This window comes from Triticum urartu, chromosome 1A (genome assembly GCF_056163025.1).
Source record: "Triticum urartu cultivar PI428250 chromosome 1A, HENAU_Tu73, whole genome shotgun sequence".
Lineage (NCBI taxonomy): Eukaryota > Viridiplantae > Streptophyta > Magnoliopsida > Poales > Poaceae > Triticum > Triticum urartu.
Window position 1 is genome coordinate 50426365 of NC_141873.1, and position 24751 is coordinate 50451115.

Here is a 24751-nt window from a genome sequence, read left to right on the forward strand (position 1 = left end):
GAATATGACACCATTCTGTTACACTAACCATGGATTCCACCCTTAAATAGGACACCGGAATAAATAAATAAAAACTGAATAGATGTATGAGGGCAGAATTGTCATTTCACGTGTCATTTAACATTGTTTGCACACAAAAAAGATGAAAGTGTTATATTGGAAACAAAATTTAAAGGCTGTGTTAGATAGGGAAGAAATATTTTTCCAGTGTTAAATAGGGAATAAAAGTTTAAGCCAGTGTTAAATAAGGAATTCTCTCTATAGACCATCCAGGCCAGGCCACATTTCAGTTGAAACAGAGCAACTCTCCGTAAGATCAGTGAGCCAAAGAAGCGAGATGGCACGCCTGTCTTCCGTTCCCATCTCCCTCCTGCTGCTAGCTAGCCTCGCCGCCGCCGCCTCGGCAGCAGCCGCGGACCAAGAGGAAGGAGGCATCAGGATCCGCGTGCGGTACCCAACCAAGGAGCAGTCGCAGTGGCTGGACCGCTGGGCGGAGAAGCACCAGGCTCAAGGGTCCGGTGAAGGCTTCAGGATCCGGCCGGCCACCGACGAGGAGTCGGCGTTTCTGAACCGCATGTCAGCCCGCGGTGCGGAGAAAACCGGCGGCGGAGCCGGCTACGACGGCCGCATTGAGTTTGGCGACGAACATCCGTATGTTGCACCCTCCTCAGTCCTCACATCCATGTCCACATACTATTGAACTTTGCTCTACTTGCGCTGCTTGCTTGCTAGCACTCACCATGGATATTGAATTTCGCTTCTGGGGTGCAGAAGAATCGTTGTGGATGCCTTCCACTCTCGAGCTCACACGTCCAAGGCGAACGATGATCTTTAGGAGCATTGGTGCAAGGAGTGGCTGTCGTGTATCACTTGCCTGTTTTAGTAGCTTGTTTTTTTGCTAATCTGTTTTAGTAGCTTGTTATGGCGTTGCGGCCAGTAGAGTTCGTCCTCGGAAATATTATTGAATTCATCATCTAGTAGTTGCAGCGATTGTGGTTTATTGTGCGGTGTGGCCTGTTCTCCATTTGAGATTGTGCTCGTTTGTTTCCTAATATAAAGGGGCGGATCACTCGTGCAAATTCCTGTAAAAATTTATTTGGTTATTTAGAAAGATCTCCTATTACTTCTAGAATGTTGATCTTGGTAAAGCAAATGTGAAATCATGTAAAGAGCGATAATGACATGTTTTGGGGGACACAATTTGAATCTCAGAATGTCAAGTTTTATGGGAGGGAGGTAGTACACAACAAAGACAACTGTACATGCAGCAAAGAAAAAGGGAAACATGATGGAGGTCCATGAATAAAAGAAAAATAATGAGTGAGTAAAGAATTTTATGCGCTGTGAAAATAGTGAACAACCCTTTTACCGTGAAACAAAGAATCTGTTTGAACTTTGTACCGAGTACTGACGAGCAACTACAAGTCACATGCATTTAACACACTTCGGGTAGTGGTACTTCTCATGACATGAGACAGTTGAGGGCTCAAACCAAAGTTGAAGTAGCGCCAGTGATTGGTAAATGATGTGCAGAATACCACGGAAATTCGGGGGACAAGTAACTGCGGGGGCACTCATCACCTGCCAAGCCCCGCCGCCTGCTCGATTTGGCTCGCGATTTGCGAAGTAATTTAATCCCTCACAAAGGCACAGTAAAACAAGAACATCCCTCGGAAAGATTTAAGTTTCAACAATAAAACTTACAGTTTTTGCATTTAAATGCCCAGTTTCAACAAGTTTCAGAGATATCATTTAAGCAATTTTTTCTGTCGGTCATAGACACAAAATAATTGATTTTGATCGGTCACTCGTACTAAGTTTCAACATTGAAACTGAACCTATTTTTTAAGTCACTAAAATATATTTAAAATGGATCTTATTTCAATGTGCTGGTCACGAGAAACACAATTATGAATACAAAACTTAATTTAGAATTTTTGTTTAAGAGATCTAGAACTTTGCAAATTGGAAGCCAAAATTAAAAGCCGGCACAAGGGACCTGATTGCCCTCGCACTTGCGTGCCGTAAATCCTTGTGCAAAATTACTAGCATGTTCCTATAATATCTTGTGCTGGTTAGAAATATCAACATCATATTCTGAAATGTTAGTTAAGCAGTTATTAAATCACATATATACAAGAGACATGAAATGCATATGTACACACTAAAGGAATAATGTGTGTAGGAAAAAAGAAAGGATAGAAAGGTAGGAGAGGGGTGGTTTAGATCAAATATAAAAATAATGAAAAATCATCTTAGTACTTGATCCGTTCCAAATTATAAGAAGTTTCAGTTTTTCAAAAATTGGGTGTATATAAACAACTTGTACTGTATTTGTTTACTCATTTCAGTTTGTATGTAGTTTATATTAAAATATTTAAAACATCTCACAGGAGTGAGCGGAGGAGTGCAAATTAAACTACATAGTACATACTACAAACATCTACAGACAACCTTTTACAGTGATTCCCTCAAAAGAGAGCTTTGTATTGTGAAACAAGGATACAAGGCGTCTGTTTCAACTTCCAAGTTCCAACTAGTGACTGAGCAAGCACATGCATTGATTCAACACACACTCTGTGAGTCAAAATGTCAGTTGAGGCGAACGGCTCCATGACATGACCATAAGCTGCTGCTGATGACACCCACGTTGAACTAGCACTTGCAAGAGCTGGTAGCAGCTGGTACATGCATGATCACGCCCTGCAACACTACGGCTGAGTAGATTGGGGCACGCACTGCACTGATGCTGCTGCTGCCTGTGGTAATTCATTTTGGGCACATGCACATGCACTGCTGGTATTCGTTTGGCAGTTGAGTGGCGCGCACTGCGTGGCTGGTCATACAAAGTTACACGCAGCAACAAGAGCCCTAAAATCACAATTGGGATCCACGGTAGAACACAAACGTCCCTCCCTGAAACCCATAGTGGTAGTGGGAACTATGCATCCGCGGTAGGTCACGCAGCTCACGCGCATCTGCTCTTACCTATCCGGTCCATATATGCTTGTCTCGTCCGCTTGGCCGGCCACAGTTAGTTCACGCAGTTGAAGTAGCTTGTGTGCATTCCTCAGTCCGTCCGTCTCTAGTGTGCCATGGCTCGGCTCTACCACCTCACCTTCCTCTCCGTCTTCTTCTACCTCCTCCTCACCGGCCTCGTGGCTGCCGATCCGTCTGGAGGGAAGAAGGTCGGCAAGAAGGTGATCATGACGGTGCGGTACCCGGCTGCCGACTCGGGGGAGAAGATCACGATCTCGACGCGCCTCATCGGTGAGGGCGGGGTCGGCGACAGCCACTTCCATCTCGACGGCGACGACTACGAACCGTATGCCTCTCTCTCGCTCGCTCTCTCTTTCTCTCTCTCTCTCTCCAACTCATCGTCACAAAGCACACACTCGAGCCAGCCGTGTGGTTTAATTTGCTTGATTTAATAAATTTCTGGCTAAGCTTGCGATCGATCTTCACTTGTTCAGCATCATTTTCGCCACGAAAAACCTTGTCTCGGCCCTGGAGAAGGTGGGAGATCCGCAGGCCAATCTATCCGAGGTAACGCACATTTTGCCCCTCCCTATCTCATCCGTTGGTTCAGATTTCAGATCGCAAATGTAAGCTACTGACCTTTGCCTAATTGTTTCTCAGCTGTAGAAGCACGTACTTGACGTGAGTGAGCTTTCACGGGGCTCACTGCATGCTCAGTGGTGGTTGCATGCCCAGTCAGTGGAGATTGGCGATGGAGCTCCTCTTTTCTTTCCTCTCAGCGAGAATACATTAGGCGCTTTTTATTTTGTTGTAGTGCCCATTCGGGGAGCGTGTCCGGTGGCCTATTATTTAGGCTGTGTATCTTGGATTATGTAATCTTTTGGGTTCGAGAAAGAAAATATTTCGTTGTTCATCTATTTGTTTTTCTTCTGCTCAATTTTCGTTAAGTCGAGGACCTCTGTTGTGCTTTAGGATCAACAGATTAAACAGAGCATAGCTGCACAACTATAAAGAAATACAAATGGGAAGGACATAGAAAAATGTAAGAAAACAAAGAGGGATACGAGCGAGGAACCGATTGGGGTAGAAAACTGGAGGCTACATTAGCTTTATTTTTTCAAAAAGAAGGATTACCTCACGCAGCCATTTTATTAAACAAAGTAGCACCAAAGTACGTAGTTCAATATAAATTCTCAAGCAAAGCTGAATAAAATGAAGAAAAAAAACTGACACAGCTAGCCGAAAATATGACTAGATTACTAGACACCTATCCTACTGTTGGACCGTCATTCAAATCGGTTGAAAGTATCCCGTGTCACCGTCTCTCAACGGTTGCACATGTAGGCCATATACTCCTTGACTTCCGCATGACTGAGTAACAACCACATATGGATCCATCCATACGCCCAGGAGATGACCTCGTACATTAGCTAATAACGCCTCGTACGCTGGCTAGTAATTAATGCTACCATGACAGAGTCAACTTATTATTCACATATTATTTTTTCTTAAGTCGGACCTGAGGACTCGTTTTGTTAAACAAAATAGAAGAGAGATGTCCGGTTAATTTGTGGAAAAGCGGGTAGAAAATGTTAGAACAAATTGACGTGGCATCCTGCCTCCACCCTGCCTCACCTCCGGCAAGCTTCTATCCATGCCTCGCCATGGTGTCCCTGTCTCCAGCTCGGGGTTCGATCCGTTTAATCCAGTCAGAGGTCAAAACGAAAAGGCTGCCCCACCTGCACCCGTCAACCTCGAGCACGCTCCGCCTTGGACGTTGTTGTGAGATGCATCACCGCCAGCTCTGGCTTTGCTTCCTTCTCGGCCTTGCTAGCTATTGTCCCCTCGCCTTGCTGCCACTCACCGTGGCGCCCCTAGCTCGGCCTTGGGGCTTCGCTCCTCTCCCATCAAAATTCGACTCACACAGTTTGTAATCTTAGCCAACCGAGAATTAGCAAAATCAAAGTTCATTTGGTTATAGAAAATATGAATGCACAACCTTTTTTAGCGTGAAACAAAGGATCTGTTTCAACTTTGTACCGACAAGCAAAAGGAATCCATATGCATTTAACACACACTTTGACATAGAAGCTGAGAACCAGGCCACTAGCAAGCTACTGAATAATGGAAGGTTTTATTGCGTTGATCTTCTGGACCAGGCTAGTGTCTGTTTCCTGCTCGCTGCTTTGTTGTTTGCACTTGTTCTTCTGGAAAAGATTGTGATCGTATCGAAGGTTGTATCCATCGCAGCTACTCACATGTTTTGAGCAAGCGATGTATAATGATGCTTTACCTGGCTGCTTGACTATCTTTAATAAAAGTCGGGCGGGGAAAACCCCTATTTTTTAAAAGAAAAATCATGTGGAGGTACCATATGGATTGTTTGACCGATCAAATAGATGAAATATGAGCTATACGATCTGACAGTGACCTGACAGTGACCATATAATCACCTCAACACGTATATAATAACCGTATTGACTGTATTCTGAAGTACAGTGACCAAAATGAGCGTACACGACAAGTTCAATGACCACCAGTGCATTTTACTCTTGAAAATATGAACAACCCTTTTTAGCATTGAAACAAAGAAACTGTTTCAACTTTGTACCGAGCAAACAGAAGCCACATGCGTTCAACACACACTTTGACCCAGAAAAGAGAACCCGGCCACCAGCAACCGTACGTCTAGTAGACGTTTCTTATTGTCCTGAAAAATAATTTGGTTATTGAAAATATGAATGAACAACCCTTTTTAGCATGAAACAAAGAATCTCTGTTTCAACTTTGTACCGATGAGCAAACAGAAGCCACATGCGTTCAACACACAGTTTGACCGAGAAACGAGAACCCGGCCACCAGCAAGCAACGGTCTGGTAGACGGTACTACTTGTCCTGAGGAGGCAGTTGAGGCAGACGCTCCATGCATGCATGAGTTGATGGATCACACCAAAGATGAAGTAGCAGCGGCGACTCGTACGTGCATGATCGGTCAGTACAAGGTGTGTGGGGTTTTGGATCATGTATGTCTGCTTAAACATCACTTATACATGACACTCCAAAACCTTTCAAAAAAGGACACGAATCGTAAAGGACGTGCAGACCACTAGCATTTTATGTTAGACATATCGAACTGCATTGTCGTGTAAATTTAGTGGGGTTCATGAAATATGAACAAAGGGAAAGAGTACAGGAAAAAGAAGGAGTGGGAGGACTGGCTTACATCAAAGAAAAAAAAGAAGTGAGAAATATCTACAAACTGCCATCTGCTGTGAAACAACAGGTCTGTGTCGACTTTCAAGTGTACAGCCGATGAGCAAACAGAAAGCACATGCATTGATTCAACACACACTTTGTCAGACAGAGAATCCACAAGGCTGCAGCGTCAAACTGTCACCACTGGGCTTGTTCAGACAGTTGATCCAAACGGCTCCATACATGATCATAAGCTGATGGCACAAACGGCTCCATGCATGATCATGATCAGGTTGACAGCTGAGCGGCGCACACTGCGCCAGTAGTGGTCACACAAAGTTACACGCAGAAACAAGAACTCAGCTCTTCAGCGTTCATGCGTTTATGTATTTATTTATAACAGAATATCCTCACCAGAAAAAAACGAGCCCCGTGTCGCTCCCCGCGAGCGACCCAGGCGCTAACCCTAGCCGCCGGGCACCGCCGCCACTCATCCACCCCTCCTCCCCGCCGCCGTCGATGAGCGCCCACTACTAGAAAAACAACTATAGCCAATATGAACACTAAGGACGCACTATACATAGTAATGGCGCACAATGTGTAGGTGCGCCATTAATAATCAAAACAGTAATGACGCATCAGGTGAAAAGTGCGCCATTACTAAGTTCGACCAAGGTTTGACCCAGTCATATACATAGTAATGGCGCACTTTGTATAGGTGCGCAATTACTAAGTTGACATAGTAATGACGCACCTTTACAAAGTGCGCCATAAGGCTGGTCGTAATGATAGTATCATAGCTAGTATCATGCATGACAACTAGGCAATTTTGATGAGGTGTCATAGTATTAAATGAAGAAAAAGAGGGTATAGTATCATATTATGATACCGTATCATATTAAATGCTATACTACTTTGTGTCATGCATGGCAATAAATAGAGTACAACATGATACTAATATATGATACTATGCATTAGGGAGGTAGTATCATACACTAGTATCATATGCATGATACTAGTATATGATACTCCCCGTTACAACCAGCCTAACTATGTGTCTGATTGGGTCAAACCTTGGTCAAACTTAGTAATTGCGCACTTTGCATAGGTGCGCCATTACTATGTCAAACTTAGTAATGGCGCACCTATACAAAGTGCGCTATTAATAACTTTGAGCAAGTCATACACATAGTAATGGCGCACCACAAAGTGCGCCATTACTAACTTTCTAGGTGGCCGAAAATTTCACCAAATGCATCCCCCACCCCTCCCCCCCACCTCGTGGACCGACTTTTCAGTTTTTTTAAAAATAAAATAAAATGATGGAAATGTCAAAAAAAAGATAATAAGTTTCCCATGTGATATGTGGCCTACTTGTTGAGAAAATTTACAAATATGAATTTTGACTTTATTTGCAAAATCTCTCTGGAATTTAGTAAAATGGGCATAACTTTTGCATACGAACTCGGATTAAAAAGTTTTTTATATGAAAAATCATCTACTCGAAAAGTTACGTCCGAATTCAATCGGGGAAACCCCGTTGAAGATTTTTAGAATCCCCAAAAACCTAACAGAACAAAAAATATGGAGCTTTTAAGATCTAGAGGGGAGAAAATGGAAAAAATTTCAAACTTAGTAATGGCGCACCATTTTGCTAGGTGCGCCACTAGTAACAGAAAAAAAATTGGTTTCAAATTTTATTTTTGGAAAAAATGTTTAAAATATGATAGGTAATATGACCGGGAAGTTTGAAATATTTTTTCAAAATTTCATCGCACTCATGAACATGAACAAAGTCCTAGACATCAACAAGGTTTAATAGGATTGATATGATAGATATGTCAACAAGTGCCTGTTAAGTGAGCTGGTGCTGGGGTTGGATAGAACTAAGAAGTTCAGCGTGTTGGGGCTGGAGTAGTGTGTGGATGGGTGACCTTCCGGAACGTTTGACCATGGAGTGCGATTTGACTTGAGATTAAGCCATAGTGACCCGAGATTAAGAAAAAATGAAAAAAAATTGGAAAAAAAATTTGGAGAAAAAATTTTGAATTTTTTTTTTGAAAAAAAATTGTTAGTAATGGCACACTTCTATATGATGCCATTACTAAGTCAGATAGTAATGGCGCCATTACTATTTGTTACTAGTGGCGTGTTAATAGTGGCGCACCTATAGTGCGCCATTAATAGCAAAAACTGGTGCGCCACTAACAACCTTTTTAATAGTAGTGGCCGCCGGGCAAAGCCCGTGTGGTGTCGGCGGCGGCGGGCTCTCACTAGTAGAAAAGGGGGCTTTGGTCCAGGCCGGGTAACCCCATTAGTCCCGGTTCAGTCCAGAACCGGGACCAATGGGGGCATTGGTCCCGGTTCGTGAGCCCAGGGGGCCGGCCGGGCCACGTGGGCCATTGGTCCCGGTTCATCTAGACCTTTTGGTCCCGGTTGGTGGGATGAACCGGGACCAATGGGCCTCGCTCCTGGCCCACAACCATTGGTCCCGATTCGTGCCTCAAACCGGGACTAAAGATTAGACCTTTAGTCCCGGTTTGAGGCACGAACCGGGACTAATGGGGATGAGACCTTTAGTCCCGGTTCGTGCCATGAACCGGTACTAAAGGTTCCATTTTCAAACTATACCCCCCCTCCCCCCCGTGGATCGCCTTTTCAGTTTTAAAAAAAATAAAAGAAAATGATGGAAATGTCAAAAAAATAAAAGGAAATAAGTTTCCCATGTGATATGTGGTCTAGTTGTTGGGAAAATTTGCAAATGTGAATTTTGACTTTATTTGCAAAATCTCTCTGAAATTTGTAAAAATGGGCATAACTTTTGCATACTAACTCGGATGAAAAAGTTTTTTATATGAAAAATCATCTACTTGAAAAGTTACATCCAAATTTAACGGGGGGAACCCCTTTAAACATTTTCAAAATCCTCAAAAACCTAATAGAAAAAAAGTTACGGGGCTTTTAAGATCTAGAGTGAAAAAAATCGAAAAAAATTCAAACAATGGGCAAACTGTGGTCAAACAATGGTCAAACTAATTATTCTAGAATATTAGTGTGGTTACTAAATAATTATTTCAGTTATTTCAATTTTGGTCAAATCTGGTGAAACAGTGGTCAAACTATGGTCAAACAATGGTCAAACTAATTATTCAAGAAATATTAGTGTTACTAAATAATTATTGTTTTTTAAAACAATAGTTTCGAAATAAAACTATGAAATGTGTCACTTCATGCTCAAGCAAAATTCCTGAAGGTTAATAGGATTGACATCTTAGTATTGTCAGGAAAACAACAAGTGCAGACTTGGAACGAGGGAGAATAGAACCCGGAAGTTAAGCGTGCTCAGGCTGGGGGGGGGGGGGTGGGAGGATGGGTGACCGTTCGGGAAGTTAGATGATTTGGAATGATGAGGGGTGATTAGAGGATAAATTGAGAAGTGATGAGGGGTGGTGATTACAGACTAGAGGTTAAAATAATTCAGAAATTTGAAAATCCAAAAAATTTCAAAAAAAAATTCAAATTTTTTTTAAAAAAAATCATAAAATTTCCTTTAGTCCCGGTTGGTGTTACCAACCGGGACTAAAGGTGGAGCTCCACGTGGCCGCGCCCTTTAGTCCCGGTTCTGGATTGAAGCGGGACTAAAGGGAGAGGCATTAGTACCGACATTTTAGTCCCGATTTCAGAACCGGGACTAAAGGCCCTTTTTCTACTAGTGTCTAACTCTCCCGCACGCGAGGTGGGCTGCGCGGGGCAGCTGCGCCAAGCGAAGGCGCGAGGCGCTGCGGCGTGTAGCTGAGCTCGGGCCGGCACTGCTCGGCACGCCACGGCGGGGAGGTGGCTAGCGCGCCCGCCGGCCTCTGGCGGTGTAGGAGCTGTGGGCGCGGCGGCTGTGCCAGATCTAGGCTCGGGCAAGCCGGCGACCGGGATTACCCGCGAGCCACGAGGAGGCAGGTCGCGGACGACCAGGGCGGCCGGATCTGGCGGGTTCCTGCTATGCGCGAGGTGTGGGGCGGCTGGCACCCTTTTGTGCGGCCCATGAGCGCGCGTGAGTGGTCACCGTCAGGTTGCGCCGTTGGCGGGGTGTGGGCGGCGCGGTCGCGCGTGTCGTCATGGTGGGATGTTGCGGGAGGACACGGGCTCCTCCCTGGCGGGTGGTCCCTTGCTTGGCGCGGCCGGATCTGGCACGCTGGCGGCTGGGGGCCTGGAGGAGGCTCGGCCAGTGCCTGGCTGCTAGCGGTTGTGTGGTGGCTCCAGGTCGGGATTGTGGACTGCAGTGGCGTGGTCTTGCAGGGCCTTCGGGTTGCTCCGGGGTTGCACCACCGGTGGTGCTCCAGCTAGTTTTGTGTGGTGCAGCAAGTGGCAACTGTTGCTCCGGTCTGGTGGTGGTGTGTTGGAGGCGTCGTCCCCGGCATAGGTGTTCAGATCCCCGACGAAAGTCATGCTCGACTTGGATCTGGGCGGATGGTGAATGATGCTTTCGGGTGTGATTTTCCTTGTTGGAGGCGCCATCAAGGGGATCTGACACCTCTCCTGCTCCATGTTCTTGCCTCTCGGTGAAAACCGTATGCAATGGTGGCATCTGTGGTGTCATTACTTCGTTGGAAGCATTGCTTTGGAGCAATTCGGGTGATGGAGCACTTGGTTGAGGGTGGTGCGGTGGATCTAGAGCGGGCAACGTTTTGGTGAGCATGGAGTCTTCGGTGGTGCTTCCGTTTGGAGTTGGTTGCTTGGTCGACGTTGAGAGCAGCAGGAGCACCCTTCACATGCCAGTAACGTCGGGCAAGCTATGTCAGTTAGGCTCGTGGGATCGAAGCGGCATAGGTTTTCGCTCTTTCGGACCTATCGTTCCTCTTCGGTGTTCTCGAGGCTTGCGGATATGCTCGTCGCAGCCCGGTACAGTATGGCGGTTGTCGGTGTGCACTCTGGTAGCAGCGAAGGCGCTTGAGTGCCCGACCGGGTGTGTTGTGGGGTTTTCGCTTTCCGGCGTCTTGTATGTATCGTGGTGCTTTAGGTCTAGTCCAGCTAGGCACTGCTATGGTTTTTGCCCGGTTTTTCGCAATAAACCGAGCAGTCCGTTTTTCCTTCTTTTTTTTGGCACTCGTTTTTATGCGGTGCATTTCTCCTTTGAGGGTGTTCTTGTAATGCCTTCTTCTGATCAATGAATTTGGCAGCTCTCCTGTCAACATTTCAAAAAAAAAAACCAGATGCACGGCACGCACCCCGTGAGAAGGGCACAGAACCATGCCGGGCCTTCTGCGTTCACGCGTCTCCTTTGAAGTTCAATGGTACAGTACATTATTTGCCTCTGCTCGGGCAGTTGAGGCAAGCGGACGACACCCACGTTGAACTAGCACTAGCAAGTACAGCAGCTTGCCCGCACATGATCACCCTACAGCCTGCGCTCACACTACGGCCGAGGAGATCAGATTGGCAGTTGAGTGGCACACACTGCGTGAGTGCCTACACATAGTGCCCACACAAAGCTCTTGTACATTAGAAATCTAATCCATTTCTCTTTTTTATTTTCCAGAGTTAAGACAGAGGCCGGGCCAGGGTTATGCCCCTTTCCAAAAAAGGGAAAAAAAAGAACACCAATGTCTGTAAAACCATACTGGCAACAGTACCTACATCAGCAGCAGTTCACACAGTGTTCTGTCCACCATATATGCATGCTTGGCCGGCCACATTTCGTTCACCCAGTTGAAGTAGCAAGCAGTAGGTTCTGTGCACATCTCAGCCCGAAGTCTGCCATGGCTCGGCTCTACCACCTCACCCTCCTCTCCGTCTTCTTTCTGCTCATCATCACCGGCCTCGTGGCTGCCGATCCGTCCGGAGGGAAGGTCGGCAAGAAAGTGACCATGACCGTCCAGTTCCCGCCTGCCGACTCGCCGCCGGGGGGGATGATCACGATCTCAACGCACTACGTCCGCGAGGATGGGGTGCACGACAGCCACGTCCATCACGACTGCGACCACCACGAGCCGTATGCCCCCTCTCTCTCTGTGACTCCGACGAGCCGCCGCGTGATTTACCCATAGTTTTAAATAGCCGGCTATAGCCTCGCTATAGCTGTTTGAGGGTGTTGTCGCTAAATGATTTCATGTATAATTTGCCGCTATAGCTCCGCTATAGTCCTTTTAGGGTCGCCGCTAAATGCCATAGCCCGCTATTTAAAACATTGGATTTACCTTGATTTTATTTCTAGCTAATCTTGCAGTTAATCTCCAGCCAGCTCGGTTCGGCCGCAAAATACCTTGTCAGGAGCCTGGAGAAGATACGAGATGAGGAGGCGTCTCCATCCGAGGTAACGTACATTTTGCCCCTCCCTATCTATATCCATCGGTTCAGAAGTCAGAACGCAATGCAAACTGCTCACATTTGCCACCTTGTTTCTGGCTTGTAGGCCTACAACATGCCCAGTCAGTGGATGGACGTCCTCTTTGAATTGGTCTCAGGGAAAATTAGGCGCGATTTACTTTATTATCGTAGCACTGTCTCTGCAAGGAGCTCGTTCGCTCGTGCGAACAATCACTCGGTCTTCTGACATTGGGTGAAGAACAGTTTGTGGAGTGCCCATTCGGGAAGCGTATCCTATGGATCATTATTTAGGCTGTAGTGATGTGGTAGCGTGCACTGTGCAGGGTGCTGGAGTACATCTGCCTTCAGTTATCTCGTGTAGCTTGGATTCTGTAGCTTAAAATATCTACCGTGTTCGTGAAAGAAAACATCTTCTTGTTCTTCTGTTTATGTATTTCTGATCAGTTTCTGACTTTCTGTGAAGTGGAGGGTCTTTATTGTGTTGTACAAACTGATTAATAGAGGGTAACTGCACAGGTATAAGAAAGACGTAAAGAAGTAGAGGGAAACAAGCAAGGAAACTGTGCACGCACCTAATAACACCATGAACAAAAGTGTCGGCTTATTATTTACATATATAATTTTTCTTAAGTCAGACCTTAGGAATAGATTCATTAAAAACATAGGAGAGAGATGTCGGATTAATTTGACATCGGGTAAAAACCGTTACAACTCACCTGCAAGATGTAGCATCACGGCCGATCTGGCTACCCACCAGAAGACCTACACTCATCGCCGAACAGTGGAACAATATCAAGGTTGCTTGCAAAGTGTCATTGTGGTCACTTCTTCCCGAGCGAGCGACTCCGATTCCACCACATATGACCAACCAAAAGCACTCCGAACAAACAACACATGAGAACGTTGTACATCTATGCCAAACAATCAGCCAACACATTGAGGACTAGGCAACTCTGACTTCAACAACGATCCCCACAGGAGAAAGAAGCACGACTTGTACCAACATAGCCCGAACTACCCATTGTGCATGGCATCGTTCTTGCCGGGTTGCCCCATACTGCTACAGCTCCAACTTCATGGTCAGGGACATGAGAAACGGTTAAGATGAAGGGCATGCCACGACCCCGTTTATCTTGCCTCCATCATTGTTGCCAAACAAACCGCAAAGACACCGGATATTAGATGCATCGATTTGACATATTTGACTCCCAGTAAGTAAGTTCCATGCACGGTTCAACGGAAGCAACTGCCTACAATACAAAAATCCCTCTAATAATTTTTTATTACATGAGGTTATAAGATCCTGGGTTTATTCAAAAAGTGTATGTTCACTGGGCATGAATATGATGACTGGAATTGTGGGTTAAAAATGACTGGAAAGGTCAATATCACACAGTATTGGAAAGAATATCAACAGACCTATTATATTGCGTTGAAACACATGAAGAAGGTGGGGATTTAAGTAGGAGAACACGAGAATTTCGACGTGCTAGTATCCAACACGATGTTCTATGGAGAATTTGTAGGCTACCAAGTCCAATAGTTGGTTCAGTGAACGCTTCTGTGATGTTCGAGGAATTGATCCAAATCTTAATGATCTATCCAGAGGCCCAAAATGTTTTGGATAGAACCTGGGCCTACGAGAGGGTATTGGACCTGGGCTAAGTTATGTCATGCTGGGGGTCCCGACGCTGACCTGGTGATGGGCTGACTTCCCGCCTTGTGATGTTCCCCTGGTATGTGGTAGTGTTAGTAGCACCTGAGCTTGTCAAGAGCAAGAGTGCGCCTGGGTTGAACTGAAACCTTGGCCAGGTCCTGAAGGCCTCCCAAGGATTAGTGAAAGGAAAATATTGAGAGTCGGCATTGCCACGAGGCAGGAGAATGGCATGGTCTGCAGTGCTTGGAAGCTTGAGAGAGAAGTCGAAGCTAGCCACGCGAAGAGTCCAACCTCGTGATCTATGTTTGTCGTTGAAGATGACCTACTTTCGGAGAAGTGGTTCCAGTGAGACCACGAATCATCTTGAATCTTTGAGTGATTTCATCGTGAACGCCGGGCCTGGATGCACCAAGCCCAATCCGGTTTGGTCCCCGCATGGAGAGCAATGTACCCACCCGAACTGAGTCTGGAATGGTCAAGCATGCAGTGCGAGGCAGTGTGGGTCCCAGTGAAGGTTGCGTCCCATCGCCTGCCACATCTAAACTGCCTCAAATACTTTGGTAGCAGTATATAACCGATTTCGTAGATCGAGGGTTAATTCATTGGGAAAGTGTCCATTCGTTGTGCAACAATATAAGTGAGAAGTGTTATGTTGGTCCCAATTTTGAGGTGGTGGGTTATCGCTAGGCACCGATTGGAGGGGGGGGGGGCATTATGATGTCGAAAATGGTACACTAACGTAAACAATTACATGAAGTTACGAAACCTTCCTTTCCACGTACTAAACACCCCCCCCCCCCCCCCCCCTGAATTTCACGGTGGGCCCAGCGCCCCATTATGCCCGGTTAAACATTGCCACCTCATATCCAACACGTAAACTCATGTAAGATCACGTGGATGAAGCAAAGCTCTCTTGATGGTGAGGATTGTCGATGGACACCATTTTTAGGGTGAGGGATGTTGTTGCCCTATCTGTAGGTGTGGATATATGGAAGGTATACGTACTACCTTTGTTTTTATTATTTACTCTCCATGTTAATTGTTTAGGTAAAGCAATGATGAATCTAATGGTCAAATTTTGGTATTGGCGATGTTAATAAATTTTCCTATAAATTTGATTAAAGTTCACAAATATTTTCTTCGACAAAGTTAATATGCAGAGTATATAAAAACAAAGGTGATATTGTGTTAAATATTTAATTATGATGGACAGATCATTTTTTGTAATAGTATAGTATATAAATGTTTACTTATGGTGTGTTGCAAAAATGGGTTGATCTTAGATGTATGGCAAGAACCGTTTGAAAATGTGTATATCGTTGGGTTGACATGTTTGCCGAAAACATCCAATGGAGATAGATTGAGAAGGAAAGTGAAATGGACATGTTGCCTATATATGTTTGTGTTTGAAGTGTGAAAATTTGCGTTTGAATCTCAGTGACTGAACAAATCTAGAACTTTGAACATCTCCCACCTGTACTGAAGCATATTGGAATTCAACTCTAACATAATTGTGCTGTTAATTTTTTAAAATTATTTCTGTTATTCTTGAATCAAGATGAGCACCCGTACACACTCTGTTGTTGCTGCCTCTTTTTGGGCACACGCTCACACCGCTGGTATTTGTTTGGCGGTTGAGTAGCGCACAATGCGTGGCTGGCCATAGAAAGTCACGCACAGTACCCCACAAAAAAAAAGTCACGCGCAGTAACAAGACCTCAGCTCTGCACCGAGGGGTACCACCGTCTTTTATCGGTATCAGCTCAGCTCTGCACCGAGGGGTAGCAGATGCATGGCGTGCACCACGTGACGTGAGAGGGCTTTTGCGTCATGCCCCTAGTTTGAATATGAAGTTCATCAATGGTGATTTAGCCCCTAAAGCCATACTGACAACAGCAGCACTGAGCACTCAGCCCTGCTCTTACCTGTCCCTATATACATGAGCTTCCTGCACAAACCAAACACGTTTCCTCTCGATACCTAAATACTAGTTTGGAGATGATGCAGTTTACAAGCGGCCTCAAGAGAGGCTTACTCGAAACGCGTCCAAACTTTTACCACACCCTACAGAGGCCCTATGATGACACCGTGCTAGATCTCGAGCAATCCTACCATCGTACGATTTTCCGAGGATTTCAACGGTTGCATCAAGAATAACACCGAGATACTTTTGGTAACCCGGTGGCAGGGCATGCCCCTCCCTCGTCTGTGCAAGGAGTAGGCATGCCACAAGGACATCACAAATGATTCCCCATGCCGCTACCCGACATGATTTCATGTGCCACCTTGCTGATCTGCAATTCCCGGCAATGAAACCCCAGCAGAGCAATAAATTTCTCGAATATTGCGCGCGTCCTCGAAAAATGCGAGGCCGTGGCACGTGCCATGAGGTTGCCCCCTCTTAGAGCATGAGAAGTTTCGAGGCCAACGGAGCAACAGGACCAGCACTTCCTGCACAAACCGGACACGTTCCCTCTAGATACCTAGATACTAGCTCGGAGACGGTGCGGTTTACAAGCGACCTCAGGGGAGGCTTACTCGAAACACGTCCAAACTTTTACCACACCCTACAGAGGCCCTGTGATGACACCGTGTCAGATCCCGAGCAATCATACCATCAACATCACAAATAGTCCATCTCCTTAACAAGAGTGTAATGAATACCGAAGCTTAAAGCATCTGGACTATCCCACTATTTATATTTAAACATGTCTTGTTGCTTGTCTGTAGGCGAGCTGGGACTAAACTTTGATGGTGGCCTTATCTTTACCGAGAGCCACTCTCGGTAACTGCTCTTTACCGAGAGCCACTCTCAGGTAACATCCACTAGGAGATTCATAGTGACTGTATGGACTCTTAGTAATGAGAGAAGACTGAAGCTTGTTGCGGTTGCACTATTGAACTATTTAAACAGGTCATTTTGCTAGTCGGCAAGCGAGGTGGGACTAAATTTTTGCCGAGCGCCACTCTCGGCAAAGAGTTGCAACCGTAATCGTGTCGTTAGTCGCCGCCAAATGTGCCACGTGGCAAAACTATGCCGTGTGTGGCCGGATGGCCCTCGGCAAATAGTGCCTTTGCCCAGTATAGCCTATTTGCCGAGCAATACTGTCGGCATTGTCGTGTGTTTGCCGACTTACTCCCTTTGCCGAGTGCGACTCTCGGCGTTCTTTACTTTGTCGAGTGCCCGTGTTTTGGCTCTCGGCGAAGACCCCAACACCCGGCGTATACGAAAATTCCAGTAGTGCACCTGTACTGAAGCATTGTAAGTCAACTCTAACATAATTGTGCCGTTAAGTTTTTTTAATTATTTCAGTTATTCCTGAATCAAGATGAGCACCCGTACACACTCTGCTCTTGCTGCTTCTTTTTGGGCACACACTCACACCGGTGGTATTTCTTTGACGGTTGAGTGGTGCACAATGCGTGGTTGGTCATACAAAGTCACGCGCAGTAACAAGAGCTCAGCTCTGCACTTAGGGGTATCAACGCTGCTTGGCGCTGCTTTTTTGGAGGACTGCCTAAAACCATACTGGCAACAGCAGCACTGAGCACTCAGTCCTGCTCTTACCTGTCCATATATGCATGAGCTTCTCTCGCTTGCTTGGCCGGCCAAGTAGCAAGCAGTAGGTTCTTCTGTGCAAGCTCGCTCACTCCTCAGTCCCTAGTCTGGCAAGAGAGAAGAAAGATGGCTCGCCCCTACCACCTGACCCTCCTCTCCGTCTTTTCCTTCCTGCTCCTCACTGGCCTTGTGACTGCTGATCTGTCCGGAGAGAATAAAGTCGGGAAGATTGTGACCATGACCGTCCAGTACCCGGCCGCGGGCTCACCGCCGGGGGAGAAGACCACGATCTCAGCGCACTACGTTGACGAGAACGGAGGCGGCGACCGCCGCTTCAACCTCGACTGTGACGATGACGAGCCGTACGTCTCTCTGTGTGTGTGTGTGTGTGTGTGTGTGTGTGTCCTCTCTCTCTCTCTTTCTCTTCGTGTGATTTTTCTTGGTTCAGTAAATTTCTAGCTAAGATTACAATCGATCTGCAGCCTCGGTTTCGCCATGAAGTACCTTATCACGACCCTGGAGGGGATACGAGATACGCGGGAGTCTCGATCCGAGGTAACTAACGTCGAGTTTGCCCCACCCTGCTCCTTGTTCTCGCTGATTTCAGAACGCAATGTGAAGTGCTGATCTTGACCTTTGCCTCACTAATTGTTTCTCAGCTCTAGTACTACCTGGACCTTCACGTACGGTGCTCAGCGTGGTGGATGGTTGCATGTCCAGTGCCCAGTGGAAATTGGAGAAGGAGCTCCCCTTTTCGTCTCAGGGAAAATATATTAGGCGCCTTTTAACTTTGTGTTGTAGTATCGGACTATCAGTAATTAAGGGGAATTTCTGGTTGTACTTCCATATTATTGTACCCTCTATCAGTAACCAGTGCCAGTCGGAGAGGTAGCAGTGTGGTATAGTACAGTGCGCAGGGTGCTTGAGTATGTCGATCTTCAAGTATCTCTGTATATATCTTGGATTGTGTGTGTCGCTTAGCATAAGAAATGATCGTGTGAATCTCTTCTGAGTTCGTTCGAGAAATAAAATTGTATTCTTATGTCTTCTATTCTATGCATTTTCTGCTAAATTTCTGTCAAGTGGAGAAGATTAATTGTGCTTTTGGAAAACATTAACTAAATATAGCATAAATTCGAACACAAGGTGCCATAAGCAACCAGTTAAAATAGCACCTATTACAGTAAGAGAGAAGAAAATTAAGGGGTTGTTTAGTTCTATGCCTTGGATTGCCGCACATTTTGCCAAATTTGTCTAAGATTAGTTTAATAAAATGAAAGCCACAAGTTGACAAGCCTAAGGGAATCATGCGATACTTTTTGTGTGTATGTAATGTGGGGCCGTAGTGTAGCTTGCCTAAGGTGTCGCTTGAACCAAACACACACCTAAGTTGGCCAAACTTACCTAAACTTAGATGTCGCAAATTTTGAAAAAGTTAGGCCCTGTTTGGTTCATAAGTCCTAGGACTTTTTTTAGTCCCAACTTATAAGTCCCAAGTCCCTAAAAAGTCCCTACCTGTTTGGTTCCTGGGACTTATAAGTCTCTATAAGACCATATTACAACTATAAGTCCCTATAAGTCCCTTCTTAAGAGTCTTATTTCATAAGTCCCAAATGCCCACTTTAAGTCCCTATAAGTCTCTCCTGTTTGGTTTAGATGGGACTTATAGAGACTTATTTAAGTCCGTAGACCAATAAGTCCCTGGAAACAAACACCCTCTTAGTCGCAAACCAAACAACCCCTAAGAATGCAACAAAAGATCAATTAATTAGCACCATCGCTATCACCTCTATATATATATATATCAGTTATCCAATACCCGATTTCAACAAACTATTCAAGGAATACCTCAACATATAGTTAACTTGAATGCACTAGCTAGATACACTACCCAAACCGCATATATAACGGAATAATAACCATGCTCAAGCACAATATGAAGTTCGCCACACCAGGCCAAAATCCGAAAATTGACCTTTTTTGGGAAAGTTCGGCACGAAATGACCCTGTTCGAAATGTTTAATAAATCTGACCCTTTTCTGAAATGCAACAAAAGGCGCCATTTTATTTGAACTACGCAACACCATGGTCAATATGTTGACACTCAAATGCAGTCACGGAAGAACAAATAGGAAGTATTATAAATATTTGCTTGATCCTCGTCATAACTAGAACTTGCAGACTCGGGTCCATCTAATTCAATACTTTTACTCTTTCCACAACCTCATCAAGACTAAAGACTTGTCACAAATGACATGACTTTCTCCTCGTTCTCAACAAGCTAGGCATTGTTACTCAATAAAGTCGCCTTGTCCATGTAATGAGCACTAACAAGTGTCACTATCTAAAAACAATGGCAAGAAACATAATACATCAACGAAAAATCTACCGCGTAACACTTAAAGCACATTGCAAGAATATAGCATCAAGGAATAAACAATCAATAATAGTCCATGCCATTACATCCATTCCCCCTCTAACACACAAACCCTAACCCTAACCATAGTTCATTGATGTCACAAATAATAAATATATGACTAATCGTAGTTCTTACTACACATCACAAAAATTATATTGGCCATTGTATCACCACTTCAACACTGGATTTGGGAGAAATCCCCAAAACTAGAATTTGGGCACACTTGACCAATGCCACCCAACAAATGAAAGTCAACCAAATTGTGGGAGATGTGAGAGGTTACCTCAACGGATGGAGAAGGAACTGAATCCATGGATAAATGTCACCGATTTGGCATCGCATTGGTACTCACATTTTTCTGGATTTATTTCAGCTTTCCGGCGATGTTTATTTAGTGGGAGTAGACCTTCCCATCGACTATGAGGTGTCTGTGGTGACCTGGTCAATCTCAAATTGTTATGTTGGCACATTATCTCGAAGGTGCCGATAGGGGTAGGGTATGCGTGAGTGGGTTCATAGGGGTGAGCCCATGTGTGCATATGTGAACTTCCACGGTTGTACCATGTTAAAAAAATTGAAGTAACATCATTGACTCGTAGACGATGTTCCTATAAAAATCATTTTGGTTAGAAACATCGAACAACATTGTTATGAAATTTTAGGTAAGCAGATATTAAACCACATACATCAAAAGCAATAGTGAAACCCACAAAAAATTATGAAATGCGTACATAATAAAAGAAATAATGTGTATAGGAAAAAACAAAAAGGATAAATTAAGATAGGAGGGCTGATTTAGATCAAATGAAATGTCATTTTGGTAGGCACTCCCTCCGTCCCACGATATAAGACGTTTTTCGCAAATTAGACTGCATACTACAAATATGAACGAACAAACTCTTACGGCAATTTCTCCCAAAGGAGAGCTCTCTACTCAGAAGCAAGAGTACAAGACGTCTGTTTTGACTTTCAACTACTCCATTGACGAGCAAGCAAACAGAAAAGCACATGCATTGATTCAACACACACTCTGTGAGTCAAACTGTCAGCTCGGCGCCGGTCTTGGGACAGTTCGGCGACCGTTGAGAAAGGACACTCAGTGCATGATCACACCCTACGGCCTGCAACACTACGGCTGAGTAGATCGGCGCACACAATGCACTGATGGAGCTGCCGCTGCTACTACTTTTTGGGCACATGCACTGCTGGTATGCTTGTTTGACGGTTGAGTGGCGCGCACTGCGTGGCTTGCCATCAAGTATTTGTCCTGGTACAACATTTGCTTCCGAGCCAGCCATACGAACCAGGCCTTCACTCCAGCCTCCTTGGTCAGGTTTCCCTGCCTCTGGTCCGTCTCTTCTTCTATCGTTCTTGGATCATGAAGGCGCAGTGGATCCCGGTTTTGTTGGCGGGAGGACTGCGTTTTTAGGTGGTTTTCTTAAAGTTTTGTTAGGGTTTATGCCATGCTCAGAAAGACGAGGCGGAGGTGGCTTCTTGAACATGGAATAAGGTCCTTCCCACCTAGGCCCCGTTCCGTCTATATTTCTAGCATTGTCGGAGAGCGTGTTGAGGTGTGTCTCCAGTGGATCTCGTGGGATCGGGTCGGTGTTTGTCTTCGGTGGATCCGCTTCGATCCGGTCTTCGTTCGTGTATGTGTTTGCGGGTTGAATCTTTTCGATCTAGGATTCTCTTCATCGGCGGCGGTTGTTGTTCTGATGCGCTGGTCCTATGGGGTCTTAGCACGATGAGTTTTCAGCTATCTACAATAACAAATGTTTGTCCGGCTCCAATGATGGAAGGACGATGACGGCGGCGCGCCTTCAGTTCGCTCCAGTGCTTGTAGTCGTTGCTAGGTGGCCTACGGACCTGGATGTAATTCTTAGTTCTGGTGTTATTTATACTACCTTGACAATTGATAAATAGATTGAAAGTTTTCTCGCAAAAATAAGTATTTGTAGTACAAGTTTGCCCATGTGGACTTTCTCTGGAAATTTGTTTTTTACGCTCATTTTGTCATCAAGTACTTGGACAACACTTTGCGTATTTCAAAAGATAAAACTTGACATTATTTGCTTATTCAAATATTGACAAAAAAATTGTACCTCCCACATGCCCCCTTTTATACAGCTTCGTAATTTTGCACCTATTCTGTTAAGAGCATGCAAGGCATGGTGTCAGCTTCACACTTCATAGTGAAAAGACAAGTTTGCCCATGCAGACTTCCTCAGGAACTTTGTGTTTTGCCGTCATTTTGTCATCAAGTATTTGAACAACACTTTGGTGCATTTCAAAAGATATTTGACAATAAAACTTGACATTATTTGCATATTAAAATTTTGACCAAAAGATTGTGCCTCTCCCCTCGTGTCGCAACTGGGCCGCACGCCCGCGCTCCCTAGCCTCCGTCTGCCATGCCGCATCACCCTCGAAACTGCCACACATCGATCACCGCCCACTACCATTCTCGCCAAGAGCAAATAGCCACGAAGAGTAGCCTCGGGCATGTTGGAGGCGTTACGTCATTTTGGCGAAGGGAGTTTGTATGGATAAGCAAGCTTAGGGCTAGGTTTTTCGTTTCTTATTTTCCGGAATGTGCTCCCATTTCTAAAAACACTTCCATCCAATTCCAACTAACGGAGCGTAAGCAAGGGGCAAAAGTGTCTTCAGTTGAGAAGGCAAAATCATAATGTTAGATAAGCGAGGGTAAAACTGCAATTGGAATTCATATTAGAAAACCATAATGCCTCTCCCAAACCATAATGGCAACGGCCAACAGTACAGCTGCAGCTGTTCACGCGGCTCACGCAGCTCTGCTCTGACCTATCTGGTCCATATATATGCTTCTCTCGTTTGCTTGGCCGGCCACATTTCGTTCACGCAGTCGAAGTAGCAAGCAGTAGGTTTTGTGCACTCCCCGGCCCGAAGTCTGCCCATGGCTCGGCTTTACCACCTCACGCTCCTCTCCGTCTTCTTCTTCCTGCTCCTCACCGGCCTCGTGGCTGCTGATCTGTCCGGAGGGAAGAAGGTCGGGAAGAAGGTGACCATGACCGTGCGGTACCCGCCTGAAGACTCGGGGGAGAAGATCACGATCTCGACGCACCTCGTCGGCGAGGGCGGGGTCGGCGACAGCCACTTCCATCTCGACGGCGACGACTACGAGCCGTATGTCTAGCTCTCTCTTTCTCCAACTCATCGTCACAAAGGACACACTCCACCGAATAATTTTTTAGCTAAGCTCGCAATCGATCTGCAGCATCATTTTCGCCGTGAAAAACCTTGTTTCTGCCCTGGAGAAGGTAGGAGATCCGCAGGCCTCTCTATCCGAGGTAATGCACATTTTGTCCCTCCCTTTCTCATCCATTGGTTCAGATTTCAGAACGCAAATGTAAGCTACTGACCTTTGCCTAATTGTTTCTCAGATGTAGCTTCACGGTGCATGCCCAGTCACTGCGCCACTGGACACTGGAGATGGAGCTCCTCTTTACTTTCGTCTCAGCGAGAATACATTAGGCGCCTTACTATTTTATTGTACTACCGTCTGCAAGCAGAAGTGCCCATCCGGTGGCCTATTATTTGGGCTATAGTAATGTCGTAGTGTTTATGGTGCTGGAGTCTGTCTGCAGCTATCTCTGTGTATCTTGGATTCTATAATCTTCCGGGCTAGGGAAAGAAAATATTTCGTCGTTCTTCAATTTATTTCTGCTCAATTTCCATCAAGTAGAGGATCATTATTGTGCTTTATTAACAAATTAAATAGAACATAACTGCACGAGTATAAAAAGGAAATGGGAAGGACGTAAGAACAAAGTAAAAAACAAGCGAGGAATGGGCTGAGACTGAAAACAGAGGGACACACTAGCTAATAACGCCATGTACGCTAGCTAATAGCACTACGATTACAGAGTCAGCTTATTTTCTTAAGTGAGACCGATTCATTAAACAAAATAGAAGAAATATGTCCGCTTAATTTGTGAAAAAAGCGGGCAGAAACCGTTACAACACACTCACAAGACGTGGCATCGTGCCACCGCCCTGCCTCGCCTCCAGCAAACTCCCGTCAAAGCCTCGCCCGGCGTCCCCATTTTCAGCTTGGGTTCCGTCTGATCCAATCGGGGGTCAAAGTAAAAAAGGCTCCCCCATCTGCACCCCTCAATCCTCAAACTTGCCTCCGCCTGAGACGCTGTCCCGAGACACATCGCAACTAGCTCCGGCTTGGTCTTGCTAGCGTGCTCGCTAACACTTGTCGCGGCGCCCCCATCTAAGCCTTGAGACTTCACTCGTCTCCCATCGACTCACACAGTTTGTAATTTTAGCCAGCTGAGAATTAGCAAAATCGAAATTCATTTGGCCATAGAAAATATGAATGAACAACCATTTTAGCTAGAAACGAAGAACATGTTTCAACTTTGTACCAACGAACAAACATAAGCCACATGCATTCAACACACATGAGATGTGAGAACCGGGCCACCAGCAACCGTCCGGTAGACAGTACTACTTGTGTTGATGCTCCATGCATGAGTTGACACCAGAAACCGTCTGGTAGACGGCACTACTAGTGTTAGACGCTCCATGCATGAGTTGATCGATCACACCAAAGTTGAAGTAGCACCGGTAACTCGTG

General features: G+C 45.5%; 5 protein-coding genes across 5 annotated transcripts; all 5 read left to right on the plus strand.

Moving 5' to 3' along the window:
- Positions 1-285: 285 nt before the first annotated feature.
- On the plus strand, positions 286-1009 carry LOC147989897 (uncharacterized). Its single transcript, XM_087518044.1, has 2 exons — positions 286-651; positions 772-1009. The coding sequence occupies exons 1-2, from the start codon at positions 338-340 to the stop codon at positions 833-835; spliced, it is 378 nt and encodes a 125-aa protein (XP_087374170.1). The 5' UTR covers positions 286-337; the 3' UTR covers positions 836-1009.
- Positions 1010-2872: 1863 nt separating this feature from the next.
- On the plus strand, positions 2873-3876 carry LOC125517455 (uncharacterized). Its single transcript, XM_048682656.2, has 3 exons — positions 2873-3325; positions 3474-3546; positions 3640-3876. The coding sequence occupies exons 1-3, from the start codon at positions 3096-3098 to the stop codon at positions 3643-3645; spliced, it is 309 nt and encodes a 102-aa protein (XP_048538613.1). The 5' UTR covers positions 2873-3095; the 3' UTR covers positions 3646-3876.
- Positions 3877-11843: 7967 nt separating this feature from the next.
- Positions 11844-12904, plus strand: LOC147989898 (uncharacterized). Its single transcript, XM_087518123.1, has 3 exons — positions 11844-12157; positions 12403-12478; positions 12578-12904. The coding sequence occupies exons 1-3, from the start codon at positions 11844-11846 to the stop codon at positions 12716-12718; spliced, it is 531 nt and encodes a 176-aa protein (XP_087374249.1). The 3' UTR covers positions 12719-12904.
- Positions 12905-17620: 4716 nt separating this feature from the next.
- LOC147989899 (uncharacterized) lies at positions 17621-18702 on the plus strand. Its single transcript, XM_087518154.1, has 3 exons — positions 17621-18070; positions 18191-18263; positions 18368-18702. Exons 1-3 carry the CDS (start codon positions 17835-17837, stop codon positions 18371-18373), a joined length of 315 nt encoding a protein of 104 aa, XP_087374280.1. The 5' UTR covers positions 17621-17834; the 3' UTR covers positions 18374-18702.
- A 4283-nt stretch (positions 18703-22985) lies between these two features.
- Positions 22986-23819, plus strand: LOC147989900 (uncharacterized). Its single transcript, XM_087518208.1, has 3 exons — positions 22986-23289; positions 23381-23453; positions 23547-23819. Exons 1-3 carry the CDS (start codon positions 23060-23062, stop codon positions 23550-23552), a joined length of 309 nt encoding a protein of 102 aa, XP_087374334.1. The 5' UTR covers positions 22986-23059; the 3' UTR covers positions 23553-23819.
- Positions 23820-24751: the final 932 nt, after the last annotated feature.

Bases quoted from the DNA above. Each gene is read 5' to 3' on its own strand.
- LOC147989900 (XM_087518208.1), top strand. From the start codon at position 23,060: ATGGCTCGGCTTTACCACCTCACGCTCCTCTCCGTCTTCTTCTTCCTG. The intron at 23,290-23,380 runs GTATGTCTAGCT...ATCGATCTGCAG, and splicing joins GACGGCGACGACTACGAGCC to CATCATTTTCGCCGTGAAAA.
- LOC147989897 (XM_087518044.1), top strand. From the start codon at position 338: ATGGCACGCCTGTCTTCCGTTCCCATCTCCCTCCTGCTGCTAGCTAGC. The intron at 652-771 runs GTATGTTGCACC...TCTGGGGTGCAG, and splicing joins GAGTTTGGCGACGAACATCC to AAGAATCGTTGTGGATGCCT.
- LOC147989899 (XM_087518154.1), top strand. From the start codon at position 17,835: ATGGCTCGCCCCTACCACCTGACCCTCCTCTCCGTCTTTTCCTTCCTG. The intron at 18,071-18,190 runs GTACGTCTCTCT...ATCGATCTGCAG, and splicing joins GACTGTGACGATGACGAGCC to CCTCGGTTTCGCCATGAAGT.
- LOC147989898 (XM_087518123.1), top strand. From the start codon at position 11,844: ATGCTTGGCCGGCCACATTTCGTTCACCCAGTTGAAGTAGCAAGCAGT. The intron at 12,158-12,402 runs GTATGCCCCCTC...GTTAATCTCCAG, and splicing joins GACTGCGACCACCACGAGCC to CCAGCTCGGTTCGGCCGCAA. The intron at 12,479-12,577 runs GTAACGTACATT...TCTGGCTTGTAG, and splicing joins AGGAGGCGTCTCCATCCGAG to GCCTACAACATGCCCAGTCA.
- LOC125517455 (XM_048682656.2), top strand. From the start codon at position 3,096: ATGGCTCGGCTCTACCACCTCACCTTCCTCTCCGTCTTCTTCTACCTC. The intron at 3,326-3,473 runs GTATGCCTCTCT...TCACTTGTTCAG, and splicing joins GACGGCGACGACTACGAACC to CATCATTTTCGCCACGAAAA.